General features: G+C 44.2%; 1 protein-coding gene across 1 annotated transcript in view; it reads left to right on the top strand.

The window, feature by feature from the left end:
• Positions 1-8,206: 8,206 nt before the first annotated feature.
• LOC139750339 (methylthioribose-1-phosphate isomerase) overlaps positions 8,207-26,933 on the top strand; it is a 155,246-nt gene continuing 136,519 nt past the window's right edge. Inside the window, exon 1 of the mRNA XM_071665020.1 lies at positions 8,207-8,358. Within this exon, the coding sequence (XP_071521121.1) occupies positions 8,326-8,358 (33 nt within the window). The 5' untranslated portion in view covers positions 8,207-8,325. The remainder of the gene's footprint in view (positions 8,359-26,933) is intronic.

The raw sequence follows: 26,933 nt of genomic DNA, 5'->3' as shown, positions 1-26,933 counted from the left end.
CTCGCGCACATGAGGGAGGAGGGGGTTGTTATTTCATGTGTGGCGAGGTGGCGATGGGAATGAATACAGACAGTATGAATTATGTACATGTGTATATATGTTGTGTGTGTATATATATGTACACGTTGAGATGTATAGGTATTTATATTTGCGTGTGTGGACGTGTATGTATATACATGTGCATGTGGGTAGGTTGGGCCATTCTTTCGCCTGACTCCTTGCGCTACCTTGCTAACGCGGGAGACAGCGACAGAGTAAAATGAATAATAAATAAATATATATATATATATATATATATATATATATATATATATATATATATATATATATATATATATATATATTGCAAGAGCATAACACCAAGCTAAAATATGAAGCGGGAATATGAAAAAGATGAAGGCGACACACATATGGCCGGAGTTTCAAAACTCAGTTCAAACTGTGCTTCAAGCGGCGTTAAGAGCTGTCTACCGCTGCCAGACGTACGACTGTGTGTGTGTGTGTGTGTGTGTGTGTGTGTTAGGCTCTCTGGGAACCCTGCCCAATCAGGGACTTTAGTTCAGTAATATCAGGTCGGTACAACTGTAGAAAGAGTCAGATGTCATATACAGTGTGTTACTTTATTACCTGCTACAGTACAACTTTTTGTTTTTACGAGATTTCTTTTCATTTTACGCCATCATCCAGTTTATAGGTTAAGTTTGTATTTACATTCATCTACATACCGTATTTATTGTACTTTGCCTACTTTCACTTACGAGAGAATGCACAAGTATATAAAGTGCATGAAATTTACTTTCAAGTTTACCTCATACCGCACTCTCCAAGAAGAAAAGATTCTATCCTCGTATTCCCTGCCTGACATAGAAAGCAACTATACGAGGAAACAGAAGAAGGAGTCAGGCAGGGAGTGCTAATCCTCCTCGAAGTTTCAGATTGGGGTGTCGGAATGTATGTGGATGTAACCAAGATTCTGAGAAGAAAGGAGAGATAGGTAGTATGTTTGAGGAAAGGAACCTGGATGTTCTGCCTCTGAGTGAAACGAAGCTCAAGGATAAAGCTGAAGATTGGTTTGGAAATGTCTTAGGAGTAAAGTCAGGGGATGGTGAGAGGACAAGAGCTATGGAAAGAGTAGCACTACTCCTGAAGCAGTTGTGGGAGTGTGTGATAAAGTGTAAGGAAGTAAATTCTAGACTGATGTCGGCAAAAGTGAGAGTAGATGACGAGAGATATGTGATTATTGGTGCTTATGCACTTGGTCATAAGGAGAAAGATCATAAGAAGTAAGTGTTTTGGGAACAGCTGAGTGCGTGTGTCATCAGTTTTGATGTAAGAGATGGTGTATTAGTGATAGGTGATGTAAATGCGAGGGTAAATAATGCGGAGGTTCAGTGTATGATTAGGGTGCATGGGGTATTCATTGTTATGAATGGAAATGGTGAACGGTTTGTGTTGTATGCTGAAAAAGGGACTGGTGACTGGGAATGCTTGGTTTGAAATGAGGAATATATACAAGCATACGCATGCGAGTAGGAGAGATAGTCAGCGAGCATTATTGGATTACATATTGATCGATAGACGTGTAAAAGAGAAACATTTAGATGCAGATGTGCTGAGAGGGCAGTTGGTGGGTTGTCTGATCACTATCTTGTGGAGATGGGGTGAATTTGCATAGGTTTTTGAAAAAGAGGAAACACTTGGGGAGAAGAGAGCGGTGAGAGTAGGTGAGCATGGAAAAGACTTGTGCGATTAAGTGTAAAGTAGCAAAAGATGAGAGTAAATGAAGCGAGGGGATTGGTTAAGGAATGTGAGGTATTTAGGGAAGCAGTGACGGCTTGTGCAAGAGATGCATGTGGTCGGGAAGGGAGGGACTTGAGTATATAAGAAAGAGTAGTGAGTGGTGGAATGAAGGGGTAATGTTACTAGTAAAAGAGAAAAGATGGGCTTTTGGACGGTATTTAAAAAGGAGTCTAAATGATTGAAACTTGCATTAAGAAAAGCGGGATAATGCCAAGAGAACGGTAGAGGGGTTGAAAAAGAGGGCAAATGAGAGTTGGGATGGGAGGGTATCATTAAATTCTATGGAGAATAAGATTTTTGGAAGGAGGTAAATAATGTGCGAAAGACACGAGAACAAATAGGAACATCGGTTATGGAGAGGGTAGTTTGAAGGACTGTTGAAGCTGTTTGATGATACAGTGGTAGATGTAAGGTGTTTAGGTCGGGGGGTTGGGGGGGGGGGTATGCAAAGTGAAAGAGTCATGGAGAGTGGTTTGGTGAAGAGAGAAGAGTCGAAGAATGTCAATCCTTAGGTACCTCACCATGATCCATACATACATTGAATATCCTAACCAACTAATCAACAACACAGTCACCACCTTTCTCAATAAATTCAACTGAAATACCGTCCACTCCCGCCGCCTTGCCGGATTTCATCTTACGCAAGGCTTTCGCCACCTCTTCTCTTTTCACGAAACCACTTTACCTGACTCTATTACTTCGCACACCACCCCGACCAAAACACCCTACATCTGCCACTCTGTCATCAAACACATTCAAGAATCCGTTTGAAATACTCATTCCATCTCCTCCTCACTCAATCACTAACTAATATCACTTCCCCCACCCCCCTTGTCTCCTTCACTGATGTTCCCATTTGTTCTCTTGTCTTTCGCACATTATTTACCTCCTTCCGAAACATCTTTTAATTCTCCCTAAAGTTTAATGATACTCTCTCACCCCAACTCTCATTTGCCCTCTTTTTCAACTCTTGCACCTCCCTCTTGACCTCCTACCACTTTCTCTTATATATCTCCCAATTACTTGCACTCCTTCCTTGTAAGTACCATCCAAACGCCTCTCTTTTCTCTTTCACTAGCAACTTTACTTCCTTATCCCACCACTCACTACCCCTTCCAGTCTGGCAACTTACCACATTTCTCATGCCACATGCATTTCTTGCATATGCCATCTCTGCTTCCCTAAATTCATCCCTTTCCTCAACAACACCCCTCACTTCATTTGCTCTCACCTTTTGCCATTCTATTCTCAATCTTTCCTGGTATTTCTTCATACAAGTCTCCTTTCCAAGCTCACTTACTCTCACCACTCTCTTCTCCCCAACATTATCGCCTCCTTTTTGAAAACATTTACAAATCTTCACCTTCTCCTCCACAAGTAATCTAATTAGGCCCTTTGACTATCTCTTCTACTCACACACGTATACTTGTGTATATCTCTCTTTTTAAACCAGGTATTCCCAATCACTAGTCTTTTATCAGCACGCAAATCCACAAGCTCTTTACCATTTCCGTTCACAACACTGAATACCCAATGTGCACCAATTACTTAACTACCACAGTACTTACCTTCGCATTCAAATCACCCATCACTAATACCCGGTCTCGTGCACCAAAACTGCTGACAGACTCACTCAGCTGCTTCCAAAACACTTGCCTCTCATGATCTTTGTTCTCATGCCCAGGTGCATGAACATTAATATATAAGCACCCATCTCTTGTTATCCACTTTCAGTTTTACTCACATCAATATAGAATTTACTTTCATACACTTTATCACATACTCCCGCAGCTCCTACTTTAAGAGTAGAGCTACTCCTTCCTTAGCTCTTGTCCTCTCACCAACCCCTGAATTTATTCCTAAGACATTTCCAAGCCATTCTTCCCCTTTACCCCTGAGCTTCGTTTCACTGAGAACCAGAGAACCCAGGTTTCTTTCCTCAAACATACTACCTATCTCTCCTTTCTTCTCATCTTGGTTACATCCACATACATTCATACACCCCAATCTGAGCCTTCGAGGAAGATGAGCACTCCCCTCTTGACTCCTTTTTCCTCTTTTAGAAATTGAAATTCAAGAAGGGGAGAGTTTCCAACCCCCCCCCCCCTCCCGCCCCCTCTTAGTTGCCTTCAACACGCAGGGAATACGTGGGCAGCATTCAGTTCCGGACATGTATTAGATATGAAAAACAACGCTTGCGGCTCTGGCTGACATCACTAACGCCGGCGGGAGGCCAGCAGCGGCGGCACGCGTCACTGAATCATGCCTGAGGTCTGGTAATAAGGCCAGAGTCTCCATAAATTGAAGGGGAAAAGCAACCATGCTAACCGGTAAATACTCTCCACGCCCACTCATGTTTCAGTCGGGCTCCGCATCGCTTGAGTGGCGCTGACGTCTGTGGTTTTCTTCTGTAGGATGAACAACGTTTAATGGAATTAGACAGCTATTCAGGGTTTACTTGCAAATTATTACGTCAACAGCACTAAAGCGGCGATTAGATTTTTTTTCCTGTTCCTTCACTTTGCCTCTCAAGCTAGAAATTAACGGTAAAGAAAATTACGTGTGTACAAAATAATTACATTGAATTTTTCATGCGAAGAAAATTTCATAGGCGCTCGCCGCCATCTCAAACCATCACATTTCAACCGACATTCGAGGTATCAAACTCCTTGCCTACAAAATATTTCCTTTAGATAAGTTGTATTACATACCGCTCAGAAAATATCGAAAACGCTGATTTACACCAGTATTGTTGTCTCGGCCCTTACTATGATAGATACCTAATGTGAATGTATCTAGATGTGAAATTGATGATTTGGAAGAGTTCACTACATCATGGTCACGTTCCGGCATGCGTCCAGGGAAGGGAGGGGACATGCGAGCACTTGGGCTGAGCCCCGGGACCTGTTCCCTCCTCCCTACCCTCTTGGTTCCTCTCAGATGACTTCTCGCCACACACCCAAGACCCCAGCATCAAACAAACCCCACTCCCAAATTCTTCAACTCCCAAAACTTTTCCCCTCCAGTCAAAAGAAATTTTCGAGGCTTTATGTCCGTCCATGGAAGACTTGGAGATGGAGTTCAAAGATTTTTCAGGTGGTGGTCACAACTTGACCTTGATAGCCTTAATGACCCCAGCAGTCATATGCCTAAAGCCCAAACCAACCAACCAGTCGATATGTCATGGACAACAGTTCATGAGAGGTTTCTCCTAACGAATATTTAACACACACACACACACACACACACACACACACACACGTTTACATTAGTAATCGGATCATTTCACCATGAGGCAAGGTATGTACTGGAAGATAATGTGTTCGGTAGAGATTACAGTTATAATACCGGGCGACCTTAATCCGAAGCCGGAGTCAACCCGTGGATACGGACACTCTCTTCTGTGAAAGACTGATCAGGTAAACAAACCAGTTCACTGTGAGGCAGATCTAATCGAAGTGTGTGAACGTTGTGGGTTGACTTACAGGCGTAAACACGATACCCACACCCAGGAGGAGTGGCCACTGGTGAGGATACATGGCTACCCACTGACGAAAAGTTAAACAGGAAAGATGAGACCTTAGCAGTAGTGGGATGACCCGTAGGTACGATCCTAGTAAGCTTGATCCTAGAGCAAGACAATATGGCACTTGTGTTTGATGGCATGACCTTTAACCTGACCCCTAAGGGTCAGGTCAAAGTCCAGGTCAACATGGTTAAGGGTTGTACCATCGTGCTCAAGGGATTAGATATATTCATAAATGAATCGCAGAGAAGTATGTGTAGTGCTTCATAAATAAAATGTACTGTCACGCTAAGAAAAGTTAGAGACATACGTGTGCCTGATGACTGAAAAACATAAACTAAGTGGTGTCAGAATTGAGCTGGAAATCCCTAACATCCCCCATATATCACCTTAGAATGTGCGAAAACTTTACGTTGTGGAAATCAGTGACTAGTGCTGTCTTCTCCAGACCTAACCTAATCTAAGAACATAACCTTAAAAAGGAAATAAGGGAATTATTTTTAAATGATCCTTTTCTTATTTTTGGAGACTACTGTACCACAAATCAGAGACTGACTTCCTTGCTGTGAACACTTTTGCGTCTCAGAATTTTGATCTAAAGTTTAACATATCAAATGTGGAGAGGAGAATGTAGACAAAGACAACAGGTTGAGCTGATAGGTCCGGGTGATCATAATACGAGAATAAGAAGAGTTCCTCACCTCTGGAAGACTCGATCCAGCGGCTCCAGCCACACGCCATGTATCCCATCTCCTTCCGCAGCACCTCCCTCACCACTAACCCACCTGGACAGCGGTCGTGTCCTGCAAGTTATCTCAATATGTAGGACCAAATGAGAGACATCTCTTCCCGTATGACCTATTTTCATCGCTGTATCATCGTATTACAATCATCCCATATTATGTCTTACCCACGGGGACGGAAGGTTACTTGTCAGTAGAACACAGACGTACAGACAGATAAATGTTCGCGTCAGCGTCATTACTGAGTGAAACTGTATTACGTCACGTCATTCTGGATCTCTTAACGTCAACACAGACGTACACTAGTGCTCCTACTTCTACAGTGCTCTTCTTTTGTTTTCTGTTGATACGGTACATGATTTCCCATGACTTCTGACATCATTTCTCTTTCCTAGTTGAACCAATGACAGTTCAATTTACTAAACGTATTCACATGTATTTGTCCCCCAGACAGTTCAAGCTACTAAATATATTCACATGTATTTTTCCCCCCAGAGTTATCAAGTAAACGTTTTGTAAAAACGTTTTTCTTTTCTTCTCAGAAACCCCCAGACGACACCATCCGGGGCTTTCAGACCCTCAGACCATTTGTGCGTCCAACGGAAACGCTCGCTGGCATATTTTTCCGAGCTGTTTTCCGGGTCTCGTCCAGTGAACTATGTGGTTTCCAGGCAAATCTTTCTTTATTTCCTCGCTCAGCTGGTGTCTTACAGGCAGGCGGCCCAGCGTGGTGGCCACTAATCTAAGAGGGAGACGGTAATCAAGTTAGGTATATCTCGAGTCTTGTGGGCTTGATGGAGCCTTTACCTCTGGTAGAAACAGTCGCTGGGACCGTCTTCTCTGGCTGTCTGCCAGACTCGTTTATTTCGTGCAATCTTTATTCCTTCTTTTTCGGTCCATCCTTTCGTGGAATTCCCAGTGGTTATGATTTCATGTTTTGTAATTCAGACGTTGACGCTAGAGACTCTGTGTGTGTGTGTGTAGGTACTCATTTGTTTTGTACAGGAGGGGAGTCTTACACGTCTGGAACACCGTCTCGTGAACTTTTTCTTCCATCAAACAGATTTTTGCTGTTTCCTGGTCCTGATTCACAGTTTCATCTCTGTTTATTCCACTTCGTCCGATGTTCATAATGTTAAACTGCTTCTTTACACAATACATCCCTGTTTAATATTTCTGTTATGGCCTCAAGTTGTTCTGTTCTCCCATCCTTCAAACTGCCTGGTGACGTCATCAAACTGGCTTAAAAAAATTTAGGGTTGTTTTCAAGTGATCCCTTACTCTTCTCTCTTCCATAATGGACCGACTTGTGGCGTCCCACCTCTCACTTTATTCCTCTGGACATTCTTCATTAGTTCTTTGTGCTTCAGTAAATAAAAGACCAAATTTGAGACGCCTATTTTACTTCAGGCTTTGTGTGGGATGTGCCGAACATCGAGTGTAGAAGGTCACGGGTTAATACCACAGGTGTGGCCTTAAGCTGGCCCACCAAACTCATTTCTCTAGGGATCATTAGGTCAGGTGAGGTCACCCGCTGTGACCTGCCACCACGTCGGGGCGTCGTCAGTACGGTAACACTTCGTGGAGCGACAGTAGCATGGACTTCGTGTTGGCAACACTGTGGAAGGGATTGAGAACTTACACAAGTGTCATAGTTGGGGTGAGGGAGGCTAGGAGTGGGGAGGGGTTATTCATTAGTTGTTTACAAAACACCACTCATTGTCATCTCGTGAGGCAGCCAAGAAATTAACGGCTTTGGAAATGATTAGACAAGATCATTGATTAGTTTGTCTTGACCGCATACTGAGTGATGCAACTGTGTCATGAAGACGGAAGGAATTGTAAACTACCTGACATTATGTGTGAGGAACATGTCCAGCGAGTACTGCAGTGTAGAGAGTATCATACAGCTTTGATCGACACGATTCAGTGGCTGATAATCGTTCTTATAGTTACCTCTCAGTGGTGTGGATAGCCAGGGTCAGGTCGGCTTTGTTAAGTCATGATAACAACTGCCGAACCACATATTTACTATTCATATTTACTGTTTATGTGTCCTAACTTTGTATATACGTACCAGGCACTTACTACCAGGTATATTTGAGCATACACAAATGCGCCTTTGCTTTTGCCAGGTACCCATTTTATCGACCAGCCCCGAGGGGAGGATGAACAGCTGGATGGACTGTGGATCAGCTGCCGCGATTAGGATTCGAACCTATGCCATTTTGATCTCTGGCGGGACGTGCATGTATAATGGTCAGCAACGCTAAACGCTACACCACCGAGGTCTGTAATTTCTCTTATTGTTGTGTCTGTATTTCCAATAATTTCGTTCATTAACTAATAATTAACAAATTTGATTATAGAAACTCAGGTAGTCGTGAAAAGAGGAAAAAGAATCCTTTCCCTCAAGATATAAATCGCACTAGGTTTTCAGGTTTTCTGTATTTTCTTTTTTTTTCCCCCACTGAAAAGACGGACTAGGTCTGGCTCCAGTATTTTACAGGATCAATGTATATCATAGAGAGGCCTCCCCACGGCCAGCAGGCTACACAAAGACCTCTGTGTAGTCTCATTAATTCAGGTCCATATTTATCTTTCTGGTAGACGGCTGGCAGGCCGGCCCGTCGTTACAAGAGCCTATTTGTCGTACGAGATGGATGGGCGGGGCTAGTGGTGTGTGTAGAAAGGCAACAACGTATTCATCATCTCCAGTACGGCCACGAATATATCTTTTCCGTCTCTTAAAAATATTTGGACCCACGTTGTTTTGTACATTTTTATGGAAGTAACCCTTCGAACGCTGTTCATGTGACCTAAAAGTTGTAAAACAATTTACTGAAGTACTGAAAGGGAATTGAGGAAAACTCAGTTTCCAGAACTGCTGTACATGGAATAAGAATTCACAGAATGAATTGTGATATCTTCAGTGTCAAATGAAAGCACATGCCCTTTTGAAACAAGACTTACCAAAATCAGAAACACTGAGCCTCGATGTTGAGTGTTGGTGGACGCCTAGCACTGGAAACACACAGGATGTGGAGTGTTGATGGACGCCTAGCACTGGAAACACACAGGATAAGGAGTGTTGGTGGACGCCTAGCACTGGAAACACATAGGATGAGGAGTGTTGGTGGACGCCTAGTACTGGAAACACATAGGATGAGGAGTTTTGGTGGACGCCTAGTACTGGAAACACATAGGATGAGAAGTTTTGGTGGACGCCTAGCACTGGAAACACATAGGATGAGGAGTGTTGGTGGACGCCTAGTACTGGAAACACACAGGATGAGGAGTTTTGGTGGACGCCTAGTACTGGAAACAGGATGTGAAGTGTTCGTGGACGCCTAGCACTGGAAACACACAGGATGAGGAGTTTTGGTGGACGCCTAGCACTGGAAACACACAGGATGAGGAGTGTTGGTGGACGCCTAGTACTGGAAACACACAGGATGTGGAGTGTTGGTGGACGCCTAGCACTAGAAACACACAGGATGTGGAGTGTTGGTGGACGCCTAGCACTGGAAACACATAGGATGAGGAGTGTTGGTGGACGCCTAGCACTGGAAACACACAGGATGAGGAGTTTTGGTGGACGCCTAGCACTGGAAACACATAGGATGAGGAGTGTTGGTGGACGCCTAGCACTGGAAACACATAGGATGAGGAGTGTTGGTGGACGCCTAGCACTGGAAACACATAGGATGAGGAGTGTTGGTGGACGCCTAGTACTGGAAACACACAGGATGAGAAGTTTTGGTGGACGCCTAGCACTGGAAACACATAGGATGAGGAGTGTTGGTGGACGCCTAGTACTGGAAACACACAGGATGAGGAGTTTTGGTGGACGCCTAGCACTGGAAACACATAGGATGAGGAGTTTTGGTGGACGCCTAGCACTGGAAACACATACGATGAGGAGTGTTGGTGGACGCCTAGCACTGGAAACACACAGGATGAGGAGTTTTGGTGGACGCCTAGCACTGGAAACACACAGGATGAGGAGTTTTGGTGGACGCCTAGCACTGGAAACACATTGGATGAAGAGTGTTGGTGGACGCCTAGTACTGGAAACACATAGGATGAGAAGTGTTGGTGGACGCCTAGCACTGGAAACACACAGGATGAGGAGTTTTGGTGGACGCCTAGCACTGGAAACACACAGGATGTGAAGTGTTGGTGGACGCCTAGCACTGGAAACACACAGGATGAGGAGTTTTGGTGGACGCCTAGCACTGGAAACACACAGAATGAGGAGTTTTGGTGGACGCCTAGCACTGGAAACACACAGGATGAGGAGTTTTGGTGGACGCCTAGCACTGGAAACACATAGGATGAGGAGTGTTGGTGGATGCCTAGCACTGGAAACACAGGATGAGGAGTTTTTGTGGGCGCCTAGCACTGGAAACACACAGGATGAGGAGTTTTGGTGGACGCCTAGCACTGGAAACACACAGGATGTGAAGTGTTGGTGGACGCCTAGCACTGGAAACACAGGATGAGGAGTTTTTGTGGGCGCCTAGCACTGGAAACATAGGATGAGGAGTGTTGGTGGATGCCTAGCACTGGAAACACAGGATGAGGAGTTTTTGTGGGCGCCTAGCACTGGAAACACACAGAATGAGGAGTGTTGGTGGACGCCTAGCACTGGAAACACAGGATGAGGAGTTTTGGTGGACGCCTAGCACTGGAAACACATAGGATGAGGAGTGTTGGTGGATGCCTAGGACTGGAAACACAGGATGAGGAGTTTTTGTGGGCGCCTAGCACTGGAAAACACAGGATGAGGAGTTTTGGTGGACGCCTAGCACTGGAAACACACAGGATGAGGAGTGTTGGTGGACGCCTAGCACTGGAAACACACAGGATGTGAAGTGTTGGTGGACGCCTAGCACTGGAAACACATAGGATGTGGAGTGTTGGAGGACGCCTAGCACGAATCACACTGAGGATGTGGAGTGTTGGTGGACGCCTAGCAGTGGGCGATGGTGGTGTGGTGTGGGGGGTTAATGAGGAGTGGCTCTGGTGTGGGACGTGGGGTAATGGTCTGGAGAAGTGAACGTTCCTGGCTAAGGTTATCTGCTGGACTACCATCCCATCACTTGATACGGTCATTAAGGCCATCAGTCACCCATGTCAACCACCCTCACGGAATTTTCATGACTCAGGAAATTAATGTTTGGATGACGGTCTGGAGACTGAACGAATTAATTTCTTTTTTCTTATTTTGTCACCACCCTTTTTTTTTTTTTGACCTTCAAAGCATAAGCTGAGTTTTAATCAAACTGGCGGTGGAGTCTGTATCACAAAATGTTCATTATATTATCAATAACACAAAAATTAGATTTTTAGAGCGTCAATTCTCAAAAAGAAAAAAAAAAAGAAAAAAGCCAGACAAACTATAGACATATTTGATAGAAATCTCACTAATTTTCATACTCCAAAGTTAACATCTCTTGTTTGAACCTCCTTTGATAAACACCGTCCATAAAACGTTTTTTAACACCTACCAGTGTTCATGATGATTCATTGTAGGTTGGCTCTGTAGTTAGGCTGTAGACTTCGTGTCAACCAGGGTGGCAGGGTCATTTCAACCATTAGTGTCAACACCACACGTAAACATGTAGACTTGATCAAGCCAGATGAACATCACAGCAATCATCATCATCACAAACGTTTGCCACGTAATAATTTTGAATGACTGAAACTACCAACGTAATCATTAAATTCGCCGTTGAGATGGAAATTAATAAGTTTCCTTCGTTTGATGTTGACATTGAAAGAAAGAAAAAAAAAAAAAAGCGAACATCAACTTACTGCCACAGTAACCTGTTGAATCGAAAACTTTCATTTGTATATCTTCCGACAATATTCGACTCGTTTATTCCTTAACAGTACAAGCGCCACCTAGTATCAACTCTTCTTACTCGTGCTTACAAGTAAGATGTGTCAAAGTTGATAACCATTTTCAGTCCTAACTTATGGCTTGTCTAAGTCATCTGAAAAATACACTGACGAATGAATGTATGTACGTCTCCCTCCCTCTCTGCATACAAGTGTCCCTCGCTGTTCCACTCCTTGTTAAAAGGAACTTTGCACTCGAAAGCAACCTGTGAACTGGTTCACAATTTTGACCCATAAGTTTCGTTGAGGATGATCTTCAAGCCTCAGTTTACTTTAGTACATATATATAAGTATAGTAATCGTATTCCCAGCGCCTTGCAATCCTTATTCATTTATTTATAAAAGTGCAGTTGCTGTAATGCCACATATTATACCGCGGCCAATTCAAACACCATTGACCAGCGAGGATTTTCGAAGCGGTATCGCACCAGTTAAGGGATTGTCCAAACCCTCGTTTTCGGCCATCCGAACCCATAATGAGGCTTCGGATCACCCTAGACATATTATTTTATAACCGGGATTCTTCGGTGTTGTGCAGTTGACGTGTATAGTCCTAGAGTTATCGATGTATAGTGAGAGTGTATGTGGTCATAACACATGAAGGTGTTCATGATTTTGGGTTGGTCATGTTGAGGATAACGTCATTTTTACTGAACGCCCAGGAATTCTTACGCCCGAAGCCTAGCCAGCCACTTCCCGAGATATTGTTCACTTCAACCCCAGAAGACAGCAACACGTCTCATGGCGGAGTCACACCTCACCCACCGCCACCGCATGATGTGCGCACACCAACTCTCTCTGTCTGATTTCGGTAGGTCTTGTGAGATGGATGTAGTTTCTCCCTTTTTTTAAATGGCATAGTTATTTCTTATATATATATATATATTTTTTTTCTTTTTTTTTATACTTTGTCGCTGTCTCCCGCGTTTGCGAGGTAGCGCAAGGAAACAGACGAAAGAAATGGCCCAACCCCCCCCCCCCCCCCAGACACATGTATATACATACGTCCACACACGCAAATATACATACCTACACAGCTTTCCATGGTTTACCCCAGACGCTTCACATGCCTTGATTCAATCCACTGACAGCACGTCAACCCCGGTATACCACATCGATCCAATTCACTCTATTCCTTGCCCTCCTTTCACCCTCCTGCATGTTCAGGCCCCAATCACACAAAATCTTTTTCACTCCATCTTTCCACCTCCAATTTGGTCTCCCTCTTCTCCTTGCTCCCTCCACCTCCGACACATATATCCTCTTGGTCAATCTTTCCTCACTCATCCTCTCCATGTGCCCAAACCACTTCAAAACACCCTCTTCTGCTCTCTCAACCACGCTCTTTTTATTTCCACACATCTCTCTTACCCTTACGTTACTCACTCGATCAAACCACCTCACACCACACATTGTCCTCAAACATCTCATTTCCAGCACATCCATCCTCCTGCGCACAACTCTATCCATAGCCCACGCCTCGCAACCATACAACATTGTTGGAACCACTATTCCTTCAAACATACCCATTTTTGCTTTCCGAGATAATGTTCTCGACTTCCACACATTCTTCAAGGCCCCCAGAATTTTCGCCCCCTCCCCCACCCAATGATCCACTTCCGCTTCCATGGTTCCATCCGCTGCCAGATCCACTCCCAGATATCTAAAACACTTCACTTCCTCCAGTTTTTCTCCATTCAAACTCACCTCCCAATTGACTTGACCCTCAACCCTACTGTACCTAATAACCTTGCTCTTATTCACATTTACTCTTAACTTTCTTCTTCCACACACTTTACCAAACTCAGTCACCAGCTTCTGCAGTTTCTCACATGAATCAGCCACCAGCGCTGTATCATCAGCGAACAACAACTGACTCACTTCCCAATATATATATATATATATATATATATATATATATATATATATATATATATATATATATGTATATTTTTTTTTTTTTTTTTTTTTTTTTTTGCTTTGTCGCTTTCTCCCGCGTTTGCGAGGTAGCGCAAGGAAACAGACGAAAGAAATGGCCCAACCCACCCCCATACACAATGTATATACATACACGTCCACACACGCAAATATACATACCTATACATCTCAATGTACACATATATATACACACACAGACACATACATATATACCCATGCACACAATTCACACTGCCTTTATACATTCCCATCGCCACCTCGCCACACATGGAATACCATCCCCCTCCCCCCTCATGTGTGCGAGGTAGCACTAGGAAAAGACAACAAAGGCCCCATTCGTTCACACTCAGTCTCTAGCTGTCATGCAATAATGCCCAAAACCACAGCTCCCTTTCCACATCCAGACCCCACACAACTTTCCATGGTTTACCCCAGACGCTTCACATGCCCTGATTCAATCCACTGACAGCACGTCAACCCCGGTAAACCACATCGATCCAATTCACTCTATTCCTTGCCCTCCTTTCACCCTCCTGCATGTTCAGGCCCCAATCACACAAAATTTTTTTCACTCCATCCCTCCACCCCCAATTTGGTCTCCCTCTTCTCCTCGTTCCCTCCACCTCCGACACACACATATATATATGTATTGGGCCAGGAGTCCCTTCAGTCTTTATGAGGCTCTTGCAGCACTGAGGAAGCTGGCCACTTCCTCTGGTCAAACCCTAGATCATAAAGTCTTAGAATGGACGTACTTGTGTCTCGTGTAGGGCAAATGATTTATAAGTACTCTGTGTCCTCTTATGGTAATTCCATCGTGGGCAGGAAGGGTCTTGAAATGTATTGAAATGATGCTTGCAATGTAAGCTACAGATTCCAGTATTTCGTTCATGATAACCGCTAGCTCAAACATTTTGATATATATTCCTCCCTGAATATGTTTCCCCAATAGATGCTTGTAAGACGCGAACGTTATAATGATGATGATTCATTGATTGATTTGTTCTCTGAATTCCATCAAGTCCTCTTCTAACCATATACCCTCGAGGGGTATTCGAGTACATAGTATTCGAATAGTCATTTTCCCATTAGGGGCGATCATAGCCTAGCGGTAACGCTCCCGCCTGTTGCACAGGGGTCCCGGGTTTGATCCTGGCTGTTGGAGGTTTGTATGTTCTGTGAAGGTGCGCGTTCATATGCTCCTTGTATATTTATTATTTTTTTTTATTATACTTTGTCGCTGTCTCCCGCGTTTGCGAGGTAGCGCAAGGAAACAGACGAAAGAAATGGCCCAACCCCGCCCCATACACATGTATATACATACGTCCACACACGCAAATATACATACCTACACAGCTTTCCATGGTTTACCCCAGACGCTTCACATGCCTTGATTCAATCCACTGACAGCACGTCAACCCCGGTATACCACATCGCTCCAATTCACTCTATTCCTTGCCCTCCTTTCACCCTCCTGCATGTTCAGGCCCCGATCACACAAAATCTTTTTCACTCCATCTTTCCACCTCCAATTTGGTCTCCCTCTTCTCCTCGTTCCCTCCACCTCCGAGACATATATCCTCTTGGTCAATCTTTCCTCACTCATTCTCTCCATGTGTCCAAACCACTTCAAAACACCCTCTTCTGCTCTCTCAACCACGCTCTTTTTATTTCCACACATCTCTCTTACCCTTACGTTACTCACTCGATCAAACCACCTCACACCACACATTGTCCTCAAACATCTCATTTCCTGCACCTCCATCCTCCTGCGCACAACTCTATCCATAGCCCACGCCTCGCAACCATACAACATTGTTGGAACCACTATTCCTTCAAACATACCCATTTTTGCTTTCCGAGATAATGTTCTCGACTTCCACACATTCTTCAAGGCCCCCAGAATTTTCGCCCCCTCCCCCACCCTATGATCCACTTCCGCTTCCATGGTTCCATCCGCTGCCAGATCCACTCCCAGATATCTAAATCACTTCACTTCCTCCAGTTTTTCTCCATTCAAACTCACCTCCCAATTGACTTGACACACACACACAACACTTGCGTCCTTTTGCATTATTTGTCATATAATCATATCGTATTATTGACTCTGTTGTCTTCCAGAACTTCAAGTGTCGTGTCTTCTGTGTAGGTCTAACATTAGGCAACAGTACTGAAGTTTATTTCACTTCGTGTGGCGCTCGTGATCAAACATCTCCATCGCTTGTGGCTTGGATGGGCCATATGCATCATAGTGAGAGTGTATACATGTGGTCTGAGAATGATCTTTAGCTCTTGAAGAAGATGTTAAAGATGTTAAAGTTTACGTTGACGACCTTATTAATGACCTTGGCAGTTGATAGGCTTTAAACACAACCAACCAGCCAACATGGCTACGTTTGCCACTTATATTTTTCTCTCACTGACAAAGTTCTTTATTTACTTTAACAAATGCATTTGTAGAGTTAGGAAAATGATAGCTAATCCTGTGCATTAGTTTCGTACGTATAATTTGACTGAGCTAGTGACACAGTTTGTGTACGTTCACTTGGTGCAGATCCATGGATGTTATGTTTCATGTTTTCATGTTTACTCTTTTAGAAAGACTTGTATTACATGTGTGTGTGTGTGTGTGTGTGTGTGTGTGTGTGTGTGTGAGAGAGAGAGAGAGAGAGAGAGAGAGAGAGAGAGAGAGAGAGAGAGAGAGAGAGAATTAGCTTCCTCATCTCGCTCAGTTGGCAGCCACCTGACCTGTTGATAGACAGGTCCACGCTGACCTCAGCTTTCCTTACGGACGCGGTAATTCAACGTGTCGGAGGTGAATGCTAATGTGACCTCCTGCCTGGTCACGTGTTACCTCCTGCCTGGTCACGTGTTACCTCCTGCCTGGTCACGTGTTACCTCCTGCCTGATCACGTGTTACCTCTGGTTGCTTCCCCAGAGACATCTCTGCGTTGGGTGCCATGTGATGTTTTAAGTGGGGCTTAGATGGCAGAGTCTCACATCTTAGATGGTTCACCTTGCTTCCAGATTAGCCTTGATTCAAGGCTAACTTAGCTTCCAAGCTAACCTTGCTTCTAGGTTAACCTTGCTTCCAGGCTAACCTTGCTTCCAAGCTAACCTTGCTTCCAAGCTAACCTTGCCTCCAAGCTAAGCTTGCTTCCAGGCTAACCTTGCTTCCAGGCTAACCTTGCTTCCAGGCTAACCTTGCTTCCAAGCTAACCTTGTTTCCAAGCTAACCTTGCTTCCAAGCTAACCTTGCTTCCAAGCTAACCTTGCTTCCAGGCTAACCTTGCTTCCAAGCTAACCTTGCTTCCAAGCTAACCTTGCTTCCAGGCTAACCTTGCTTCCAGGCTAACCTTGCTTCCAAGCTAACCTTGCTTCCAGGCTAACCTTGCTTCCAGGCTAACCTTGCTTCCAGGCTAACCTTGCTTCCAGGCTAACCTTGCTTCCAAGCTAACCTTGCTTCCAAGCTAACCTTGCTTCCAAGCTAACCTTGCTTCCAAGCTAACCTTGCTTCCAAGCTAACCTTTCTTCCAGGCTAACCTTGCTTCCAAGCTAACCTTGCTTCCAAGCTAACCTTGCTTCCAAGCTAACCTTGCTTCCAGGCTAACCTTGCTTCCAAGCTAACCTTGCTTCCAAGCTAACCTTGCTTCCAAGCTAACCTTGCTTCCAAGCTAACCTTGCTTCCAGGTTAACCTTGCTTCCAGGCTAACCTTGCTTCCAAGCTAACCTTGCTTCCAAGCTAACCTTGCTTCCAGGCAAACCTTGCTTCCAAGCTAACCTTGCTTCCAAGCTAACCTTGCTTCCAAGCTAACCTTGCTTCCAAGCTAACCTTGCTTCCAAGCTAACCTTGCTTCCAGGTTAACCTTGCTTCCAAGCTAACCTTGCTTCCAAACTAACCTTGCTTCCAAGCTAACCTTGCTTCCAGGCTAACCTTGCTTCCAAGCTAACCTTGCTTCCAAGCTAACCTTGCTTCCAGGCTAACCTTGCTTCCAAGCTAACCTTGCTTCCAAGCTAACCTTGCTTCCAAGCTAACCTTGCTTCCAGGCTAACCTTGCTTCCAAGCTAACCTTGCTTCCAAGCTAACCTTGCTTCCAAGCTAACCTTGCTTCCAAGCTAACCTTGCTTCCAAGCTAACCTTGCTTCCAGGTTAACCTTGCTTCCAAGCTAACCTTGCTTCCAAGCTAACCTTGCTTCCAAGCTAACCTTGCTTCCAGGCTAACCTTGCTTCCAGGCTAACCTTGCTTCCAAGCTAACCTTGCTTCCAAGCTAACCTTGCTTCCAGGCTAGCCTTGCTTCCAGGCTAACCTTGCTTCCAATCTAACCTTGCTTCCAAGCTAACCTTGCTTCCAAGCTAACCTTGCTTCCAGGCTAACCTTGCTTCCAGGCTAACCTTGTTTCCAAGCTAACCTTGCTTCCAGGCTAACCTTGCTTCCAGGCTAACCTTGCTTCCAAGCTAACCTTGCTTCCAAGCTAACCTTGCTTCCAAGCTAACCTTGCTTCCAAGCTAACCTTGCTTCCAAGCTAACCTTGCTTCCAGGCTAACCTTGCTTCCAAGCTAACCTTGCTTCCAGGCTAACATTGTTTCCAGGTTAACCTTGCATCCAGACAAAATTTTGTAGGTGTCTCTCTCTCTCTCTCTCTCTCTCTCTCTCTCTCTCTCTCTCTCTCTCTCTCTCTCTCTCTCTCTCTCGTGTCGTAGCACACTATTTTGGTTTGATTCTTGGTGGTGTTAGCAGGTGGCTCTTGTGACACATGGGTGACAGTCATTAACTAACACAGTAACTGACACAGTCACGGATCCCGGGGTGTTGATTTCCTGCATCATTTCCCATCTGGGAAATTGCAGGAGAGGCGTTATCTCGGGTCCCGGCTGTGGGACCGGTGAAGATCTGTACTGTGGACCCGTGATGATGATGTATACAAGGCCAGCTGCAGTCATCTCCGGACTGACTATGACGTAAGATAGAATAAGAGAGAATTAAATTTTATGAAATAGTTGTAAAAGATGAGTTTGAAATAAGTCCAGTAAACTGACGAATTGTAGAACGTCCACTGTGAAATATGATTTGTATTCCTAGAAGGTTAAGACGAGGCACAGCTATAACATATAGTGTCTTGTATATATTATTTTTTTTATTTAGTATACTTTGTCGCTGTCTCCCGCGTTTGGGAGGTAGCGCAAGGAAACAGACGAAAGAAATGGCCCAACCCCCCCCCCCCCATACACATGTATATACATACGTCCACACACGCAAATATACATACCTACACAGCTTTCCATGGTTTACCCCAGACCCTTCACCTACCTTGATTCAATCCACTGACAGCACGTCAACCCCGGTATACCACATCGCTCCAATTCACTCTATTCCTTGCCCTCCTTTCACCCTCCTGCATGTTCAGGCCCCGATCACACAAAATCTTTTTCACTCCATCTTTCCACCTCCAATTTGGTCTCTCTCTTCTCCTCGTTCCCTCCACCTCCGACACATATATCCTCTTGGTCAATCTTTCCTCACTCATTCTCTCCATGTGCCCAAACCACTTCAAAACACCCTCTTCTGCTCTCTCAACCACGCTCTTTTTATTTCCACACATCTCTCTTACCCTTACGTTACTCACTCGATCAAACCACCTCACACCACATATTGTCCTCAAACATCTCATTTCCAGCACATCCATCCTCCTGCGCACAACTCTATCCATAGCCCACGCCTCGCAACCATACAACATTGTTGGAACCACTATTCCTTCAAACATACCCATTTTTGCTTTCCGAGATAATGTTCTCGACTTCCACACATTCTTCAAGGCTCCCAGAATTTTCGCCCCCTCCCCCACCCTATGATCCACTTCCGCTTCCATGGTTCCATCCGCTGCCAGATCCACTCCCAGATATCTAAAACACTTCACTTCCTCCAGTTTTTCTCCATTCAAACTCACCTCCCAATTGACTTGACCCTCAACCCTAATGTACCTAATAACCTTGCTCTTATTCACATTTACTCTTAACTTTCTTCTTCCACACACTTTACCAAACTCAGTCACCAGCTTCTGCAGTTTCTCACATGAATCAGCCACCAGCGCTGTATCATCAGCGAACAACAACTGACTCACTTCCCAAGCTCTCTCATCCCCAACAGACTTCATACTTGCCCCTCTTTCCAAAACTCTTGCATTTACCTCCTTAACAACCCCATCCATAAACAAATTAAACAACCATGGAGACATCACACACCCCTGCCGCAAACCTACATTCACTGAGAACCAATCACTTTCCTCTCTTCCTACACGTACACATGCCTTACATCCTCGATAAAAACTTTTCACTGCTTCTAACAACTTTCCTCCCACACCATATATTCTTAATACCTTCCACAGAGCATCTCTATCAACTCTATCATATGCCTTCTCCAGATCCATAAATGCTACATACAAATCCATTTGCTTTTCTAAGTATTTCTCACATACATTCTTCAAAGCAAACACCTGATCCACACATCCTCTACCACTTCTGAAACCATACTGCTCTTCCCCAATCTGATGCTCTGTACATGCCTTCACCCTCTCAGTCAATACCCTCCCATATAATTTACCAGGAATACTCAACAAACTTATACCTCTGTAATTTGAGCACTCACTCTTATCCCCTTTGCCTTTGTACAATGGCACTGTGCACGCATTCCGCCAATCCTCAGGCACCTCACCATGAGTCATACATACATTAAATATCCTTACCAACCAGTCAACAGTACAGTCACCCCCTTTTTTAATAAATTCCACTGCAATACCATCGAAACCTGCTGCGTTGCCGGCTTTCATCTTCCGCAAAGCTTTCACTACCTCTTCTCTGTTTACCAAATCATTTTCCCTAACCCTCTCACTTTGCACACCACCTCGACCAAAACACCCTATATCTGCCACTCTATCATCAAACACCTTCAACAAACCTTCAAAATACTCACTCCATATATATATATATATATATATATATATATATATATATATATATATATATATATATATATATATATATATATTTTATTTTTTTTTTCTTTTCTATTTTTTTTTTTTTATCATTATACTTTGTCGCTGTCTCCCGCGTTAGCGAGGTAGCACAAGGAAACAGACGAAAGAATGGCCCAACCCACCCACATACACATTTATATACATATATATACTCTGTCTCTATCATATGCCTTCTCCAGATCCATAAATGATGCGTTAGAGTTGATAGAGTTGATAGAGATGCTCTGTGGAAGGTATTAAGAATATATGGTGTGGGAGGCAAGTTGTTAGAAGCAGTGAATAGTTTTTATCGAAGATGTAAGGCATGTGTACGTGTAGGAAGAGAGGAAAGTGATTGGTTCGCAGTGAATGTAGGTTTGCGGCAGGGGTGTGTGATGTCTCCATGGTTGTTTAATTTGTTTATGGATGGGGTTGTTAGGGAGGTGAATGCAAGAGTTTTGGAAAGAGGGGCAAGTATGAAGTCTGTTGTGGATGAGAGAGCTTGGGAAGTGAGTCAGTTGTTGTTCGCTGATGATACAGCGCTGGTGGCTGATTCATGTGAGAAACTGCAGAAGCTTGTGACTGAGTTCGGTAAAGTGTGTGAAAGAAGAAAGTTAAGAGCAAATGTGAATAAGAGCAAGGTTATTAGGTACAGTAGGGTTGAGGGTCAAGTCAATTGGGAGGTGAGTTTGAATGGAGAAAAACTGGAGGAAGTGAAGTGTTTTAGATATCTGGGAGTGGATCTGGCAGCGGATGGAACCGTGGAAGCGGAAGTGGATCATAGGGTGGGGGAGGGGGCGAAAATTCTGGGAGCCTTGAAGAATGTGTGGAAGTCGAGATCATTATCTCGGAAAGCAAAAATGGGTATGTTTGAAGGAATAGTGGTTCCAACAATGTTTTATGGTTGCGAGGCGTGGGCTATGGATAGAGTTGTGCGCAGGAGGATGGATTTGCTGGAAATGAGATGTTTGAGGACAATGTGTGGTGTGAGGTGGTTTGATCGAGTAAGTAACGTAAGGGTAAGAGAGATGTGTGGAAATAAAAAGAGCGTGGTTGAGAGAGCAGAAGAGGGTGTTTTGAAATGGTTTGGGCACATGGAGAGAATGAGTGAGGAAAGATTGACCAAGAGGATATATGTGTCGGAGGTGGAGGGAACGAGGAGAAGAGGGAGACCAAATTGGAGGTGGAAAGATGGAGTGAAAAAGATTTTGTGTGATCGGGGCCTGAACATGCAGGAGGGTGAAAGAAGGGCAAGGAATAGAGTGAATTGGATCGATGTGGTATACCGGGGTTGACGTGCTGTCAGTGGATTGAATCAAGGCATGTGAAGCGTCTGGGGTAAACCATGGAAAGCTGTGTAGGTATGTATATCTGCGTGTGTGGACGTATGTATATACATGTGTATGGGGGTGGGTTGGGCCATTTCTTTCGTCTTTTTCCTTGCGCTACCTCGCAAACGCGGGAGACAGCGACAAAGCAAAAAAAAAAAAAAAACATATATATACACACAAGACATATACATATATACCCATGTACATAATTCATACTGTCTACCCTTATTCATTCCAGTCGCCACCCCGCCACACATGAACTGACATCCCCTCCCCCCTTATGTGCGCAAGGTAGCGCTAGGAAAAATCAACAAAGGGCACATTCGTTCACTCTCAGTCTCTAGCTGTCATGTATAATGCACCGAAACCACAGCTCCCTTTCCACATCCAGGCCCCACAAAACTTTCCATGGTTTACCCCAGACGCTTCACATGCCCTGGTTCAATCCACTGACAGCACGTCGACCCCGGTATACCACATTGTTCCAGTTCACTATTCCTTGCACGCCTTTCACCGATCACTCAAAATCTTTTTCACTCCATCTTTCCACCTCCAATTTGGTCTCCCACTTCTTTTCATTCCCTCCACTTCTGACACATATATCCTCTTGGTCAATCTTTCCTCACTCATTCTCTCCAAGTGACCAATCCATTTCAAAACACCCTCTTCTGCCCTCTCAGCCACACTATTTATTACCACATCTATCTTACCCTTTCATTACTTACTCGATCAAACCACCTCACACCACATTTTGTCGTCAAACATCTCATTTCCAGCACATCCACCCTCCTCCGCACAACTCTATAGCCCATGCCTCGCAACCATGTAACAGAGTTGGAACCACTATTCCTTCGAACGTACCCATTTTTGCTTTCCAAGATAACGTTTTCGATTTCCACACATTTTTCAACGCTCCCAGAACTTTCACCCCCTCCCCACCCTATGATTCACTTTCGCTTCCATGGTTCCATCCGCTGCCAAACCCACTCCCAGATATGTAAATCACTTCACTTCCTCCAGTTTTTCTCCATTCAAACTTACCTTCCAGTTGACTTGTCCCTCAACCCTACTGTACCTAATAACCATGCTCTTATTCACATTTATTCTCAGCTTTCTTCTTTCACACACTTTACCATACTCAGTCACCAGCTTCTGCAGTTTCTCACATGAATCAGCCACCAGTGCTGTGTCATCAGCGAACAACAACTGAATCACTTCCCAAGCTCTCATCCACAACAGACTGCATACTTGCCCCTCTTTCCAAAACTCTTGCATTCACCTCCCTAACAACCCCATCCATAAACAAATTAAACAACCATGGAGACATTACACACCCCTGCCGCAAACCAACATTCACTGAGAACCAATCACTTTCCTCTCTTCCTACCCGTACACATGCCTTACATCCTCGATAAAAACTTTTCACTGCTTCTAACAACTTGCCTCCCACACCATATATTCTTAATACCTTCCTCAGAGCATCCCTATCAACTCTATCATATGCATTCTCCAGATCCATAAATGCTACATACAAATCCATTTGCTTTTCTAAGTATTTCTCACATACATTCTTCAAAGCAAACACCTGATCCACACATCCTCTACCACTTCTGAAACCACACTGCTCTTCCCCATGCCTTTACCCTATCAGTCAATACCCTCCTATATAATTTCCCAGGAATACTCAATAAACTTATACCTCTGTAATTTGAACACTCACCTTTATCTCCTTTGCCTTTGCACAATGGCACTATGTATGCATTCCTCCAATCCTCAGGCACTTCACCATGAACCATACATACATTGAATATCCTTACTAACCAGTCAACAACACAGTCATCCCCTTTTTTAATAAATTCCCCTGCAATGCCATCCAAACCCGCCGCATTGCCGGCTTTCATCTTCCGCAAAGCTTTCACTACCCCTTCTCTGTTTACTTCGCACACCACCTCGACCAAAGCACCCTATATCTGCCCCTCTGTCATCAAACACACTCAACAAACCTTCAAGATACTCACTCGATCTCCTTCTCACTTCACCACTCCTTGTTATTAGCTCCCCATTAGCCCCCTTCACTGATGTTCCCATTTGTTCTCTTGTCTTATGCACTTCATTTACCTCCTTTCAAAACATCTTTTTATTCTTCCTAAAATTTAATGATGCTCTTTCACTCCAACTCTCATTTGCCCTCTTTTTCACCTCTTGCACTTTTCTTTTGAACTCCTGCCTCTTTCTTTTATACGTTCCCCAGTCATTCGCGCTTCTTCCCTGTAAAAATCGTCCAAATGCCTCTCTCTTCTCTATCACTAACAATTTTACTTCTTCATCCCACCACTCACTACCCTTTCTAATCCACCCACTTCGCACCTTTCTCATGCCCCAAGTATCTTTTGCTTCCCAAAATACATCTCATTCCTCCCCCACTCTCCTTACGTCATTTGATTTCACCCTCTTCCATTATGCACTCAATTTCTCCTTGTACTTCCTCACACAAGTCTCCTTTCTAAGCTCACTTACTCTCACCATTCTCTTCACCCCAACATTCTCTATTCTTTTCTGAAAACATCTACAAATCTTCTCCTTCACCTCCACAAGATAATGATCCGACAGTTGCCCCTCTCAGCACATTAACATCCAAAAGTATCTCTTTCACGCTCCTATCAATTAACGCGTAATCCAATAACGCTCTCTGGCCATCTCTCCTACTTGCATACGTATACTTATGTATATCTCTCTTTTTGAACCAGGTATTCCTAATCACCAGTCCTTTTTCAGCACACAAATCTACAAGCTCTTCATAATTTCCATTTACAACTCTGAACATCCCATGTACACCAATTATACCCTCAACTGCCACATTACTCACCTTTGCATTCAAATCACTCATCACTATAACCCGGTCTCGTGCATCAAAGCTGTTAACACACTCACTCAGCTACTCCCATAAGACTTGCCTATCATGATCTTTCTTCTCATGACTAGGTGCATAGGCACCAATAATCACCCATCTCTCTCCACCTACTCTCAGTTTAATCCCATATCAATCTAGAGTTTACTTTTGTACACTCTATTACATATTCCCACAACTCCTGCTTCAGTAGTGCTACTCTTTCTTTTGCTAGTGTCCTCTCACCAACTCCTGACTTTACTCCCAAAACATTCCCAAACCACTCTTCCCCTTTACCCTTGAGCTTCGTTTCACTTAGAGCCAAAACGTCCAGGTTCCTTTCCTCGAACATACTACCTATCTCTCCTTTTTTCTCATCTTGGTTACATCCACACACTTTTAGTCGCCCCAATCTGAGCCTTCGGGGAAGATAAGCACTCCCCACGTGACTGTTTCGTCTGTTTCTTCTTTTAGAAAGTTGAAATACAAAGGGAGGGGGGTTCAGTCCCCCCGCTCCCGTCCCCTTTAGTCGCCTATGACACGCGGGGAATGTAGGAATGAAGTGAGTCACAGGGTGGGGGAGGGGGCGAAGGTTCTGGGACCGTTGAAGAATGTGTGGAAGGCGAGAACGTTATCTTTGAGAGCAAAAATGGGTATGTATGAAGGAATAGTGGATCCATCAATGGTATATGGTTGCGAGTCATGGGCTATAGGTCGGGATGTGTTCAGGAGGGTGGATGTGTTGGAAAGGAGATGTTTGAGGACAATATGTGGTGTGAGGTGGTTTGATCGATTAAGTAATGAAAGGGTAAGAGAGATGTTTGGTAATAAAAAGAGTGTGGTAGAGAGAGAGCAGAAAAGGGTGTATTGAAATGGTTTCGTCACATGGAGAGAATGAGTGAGGAAAGATTGACAGAGATGATATATGTGTCAGAGGTGGAGGGAACGAGGAGAAGTGGGAGACCAAATTTGAGGTGGAAGGATGGAGTGAAAAAGATTTTGAGTGATCGGGGCCTGAACATGCAGGAGGGTGAAAGGCGTGCAAGGAACAGAGTGAATTGGAACGATATGGTATACCGGGGTCGACGTGCTGTCAATGGATTGTACCAGGGCATGTGAAGCGTCTGGGGTAAACCATGGAAATTTTGTGGGGTATGGATATGGAAAGGGAGCTGTGGTTTCGGTGCATTACACATGCATGATAACTAGAGACTGAGCGTGAACGAATGTGGCCTTTGTTGTCTTTTCCTACCACTGCCATCGCGTGCGCGCGAGGGGAGGGGTGGGGGATGCCATTTCATGTATGGCGAGATGGCGACGGGAATGGATGAAGGCAGCATGTATGAATATGTACATGTGTATATATGTATATGTCTGTATATGTGTATGTATGTATACGTTGAAATGTATAGGTATGTATATGTGCATGTACGTATATATATATATTCATTTTATTTATTTTACTTTGTCGCTGTCTCCCGCGTTATCGAGTTACGCAAGGAAACAGACGAAAGAATGGCCCAACCCACCCACATACACATGTATATACATACACGTCCACACACGCAAATATACATACCTATACATCTCATCGTATACATATATATATACACACACAGACATATACATATATACATGTGTACATAATTCATACTGGCTGCCCTTATTCATTCCCATCGCCAACCCGCCACACATGAAATAAAAAACCCCTCCCCCCTCATGTGTGCGAGGTAGCGCTAGGAAAAGACAACAAAGGCCACATTCGTTCACACTCAGTCTCTAGCTGTCAT

This window comes from Panulirus ornatus, chromosome 9, assembly GCF_036320965.1.
Source record: "Panulirus ornatus isolate Po-2019 chromosome 9, ASM3632096v1, whole genome shotgun sequence".
Classification (NCBI taxonomy): Eukaryota; Metazoa; Arthropoda; class Malacostraca; order Decapoda; family Palinuridae; genus Panulirus; species Panulirus ornatus.
This window is presented reverse-complemented; position numbering and strand designations above follow the sequence as displayed.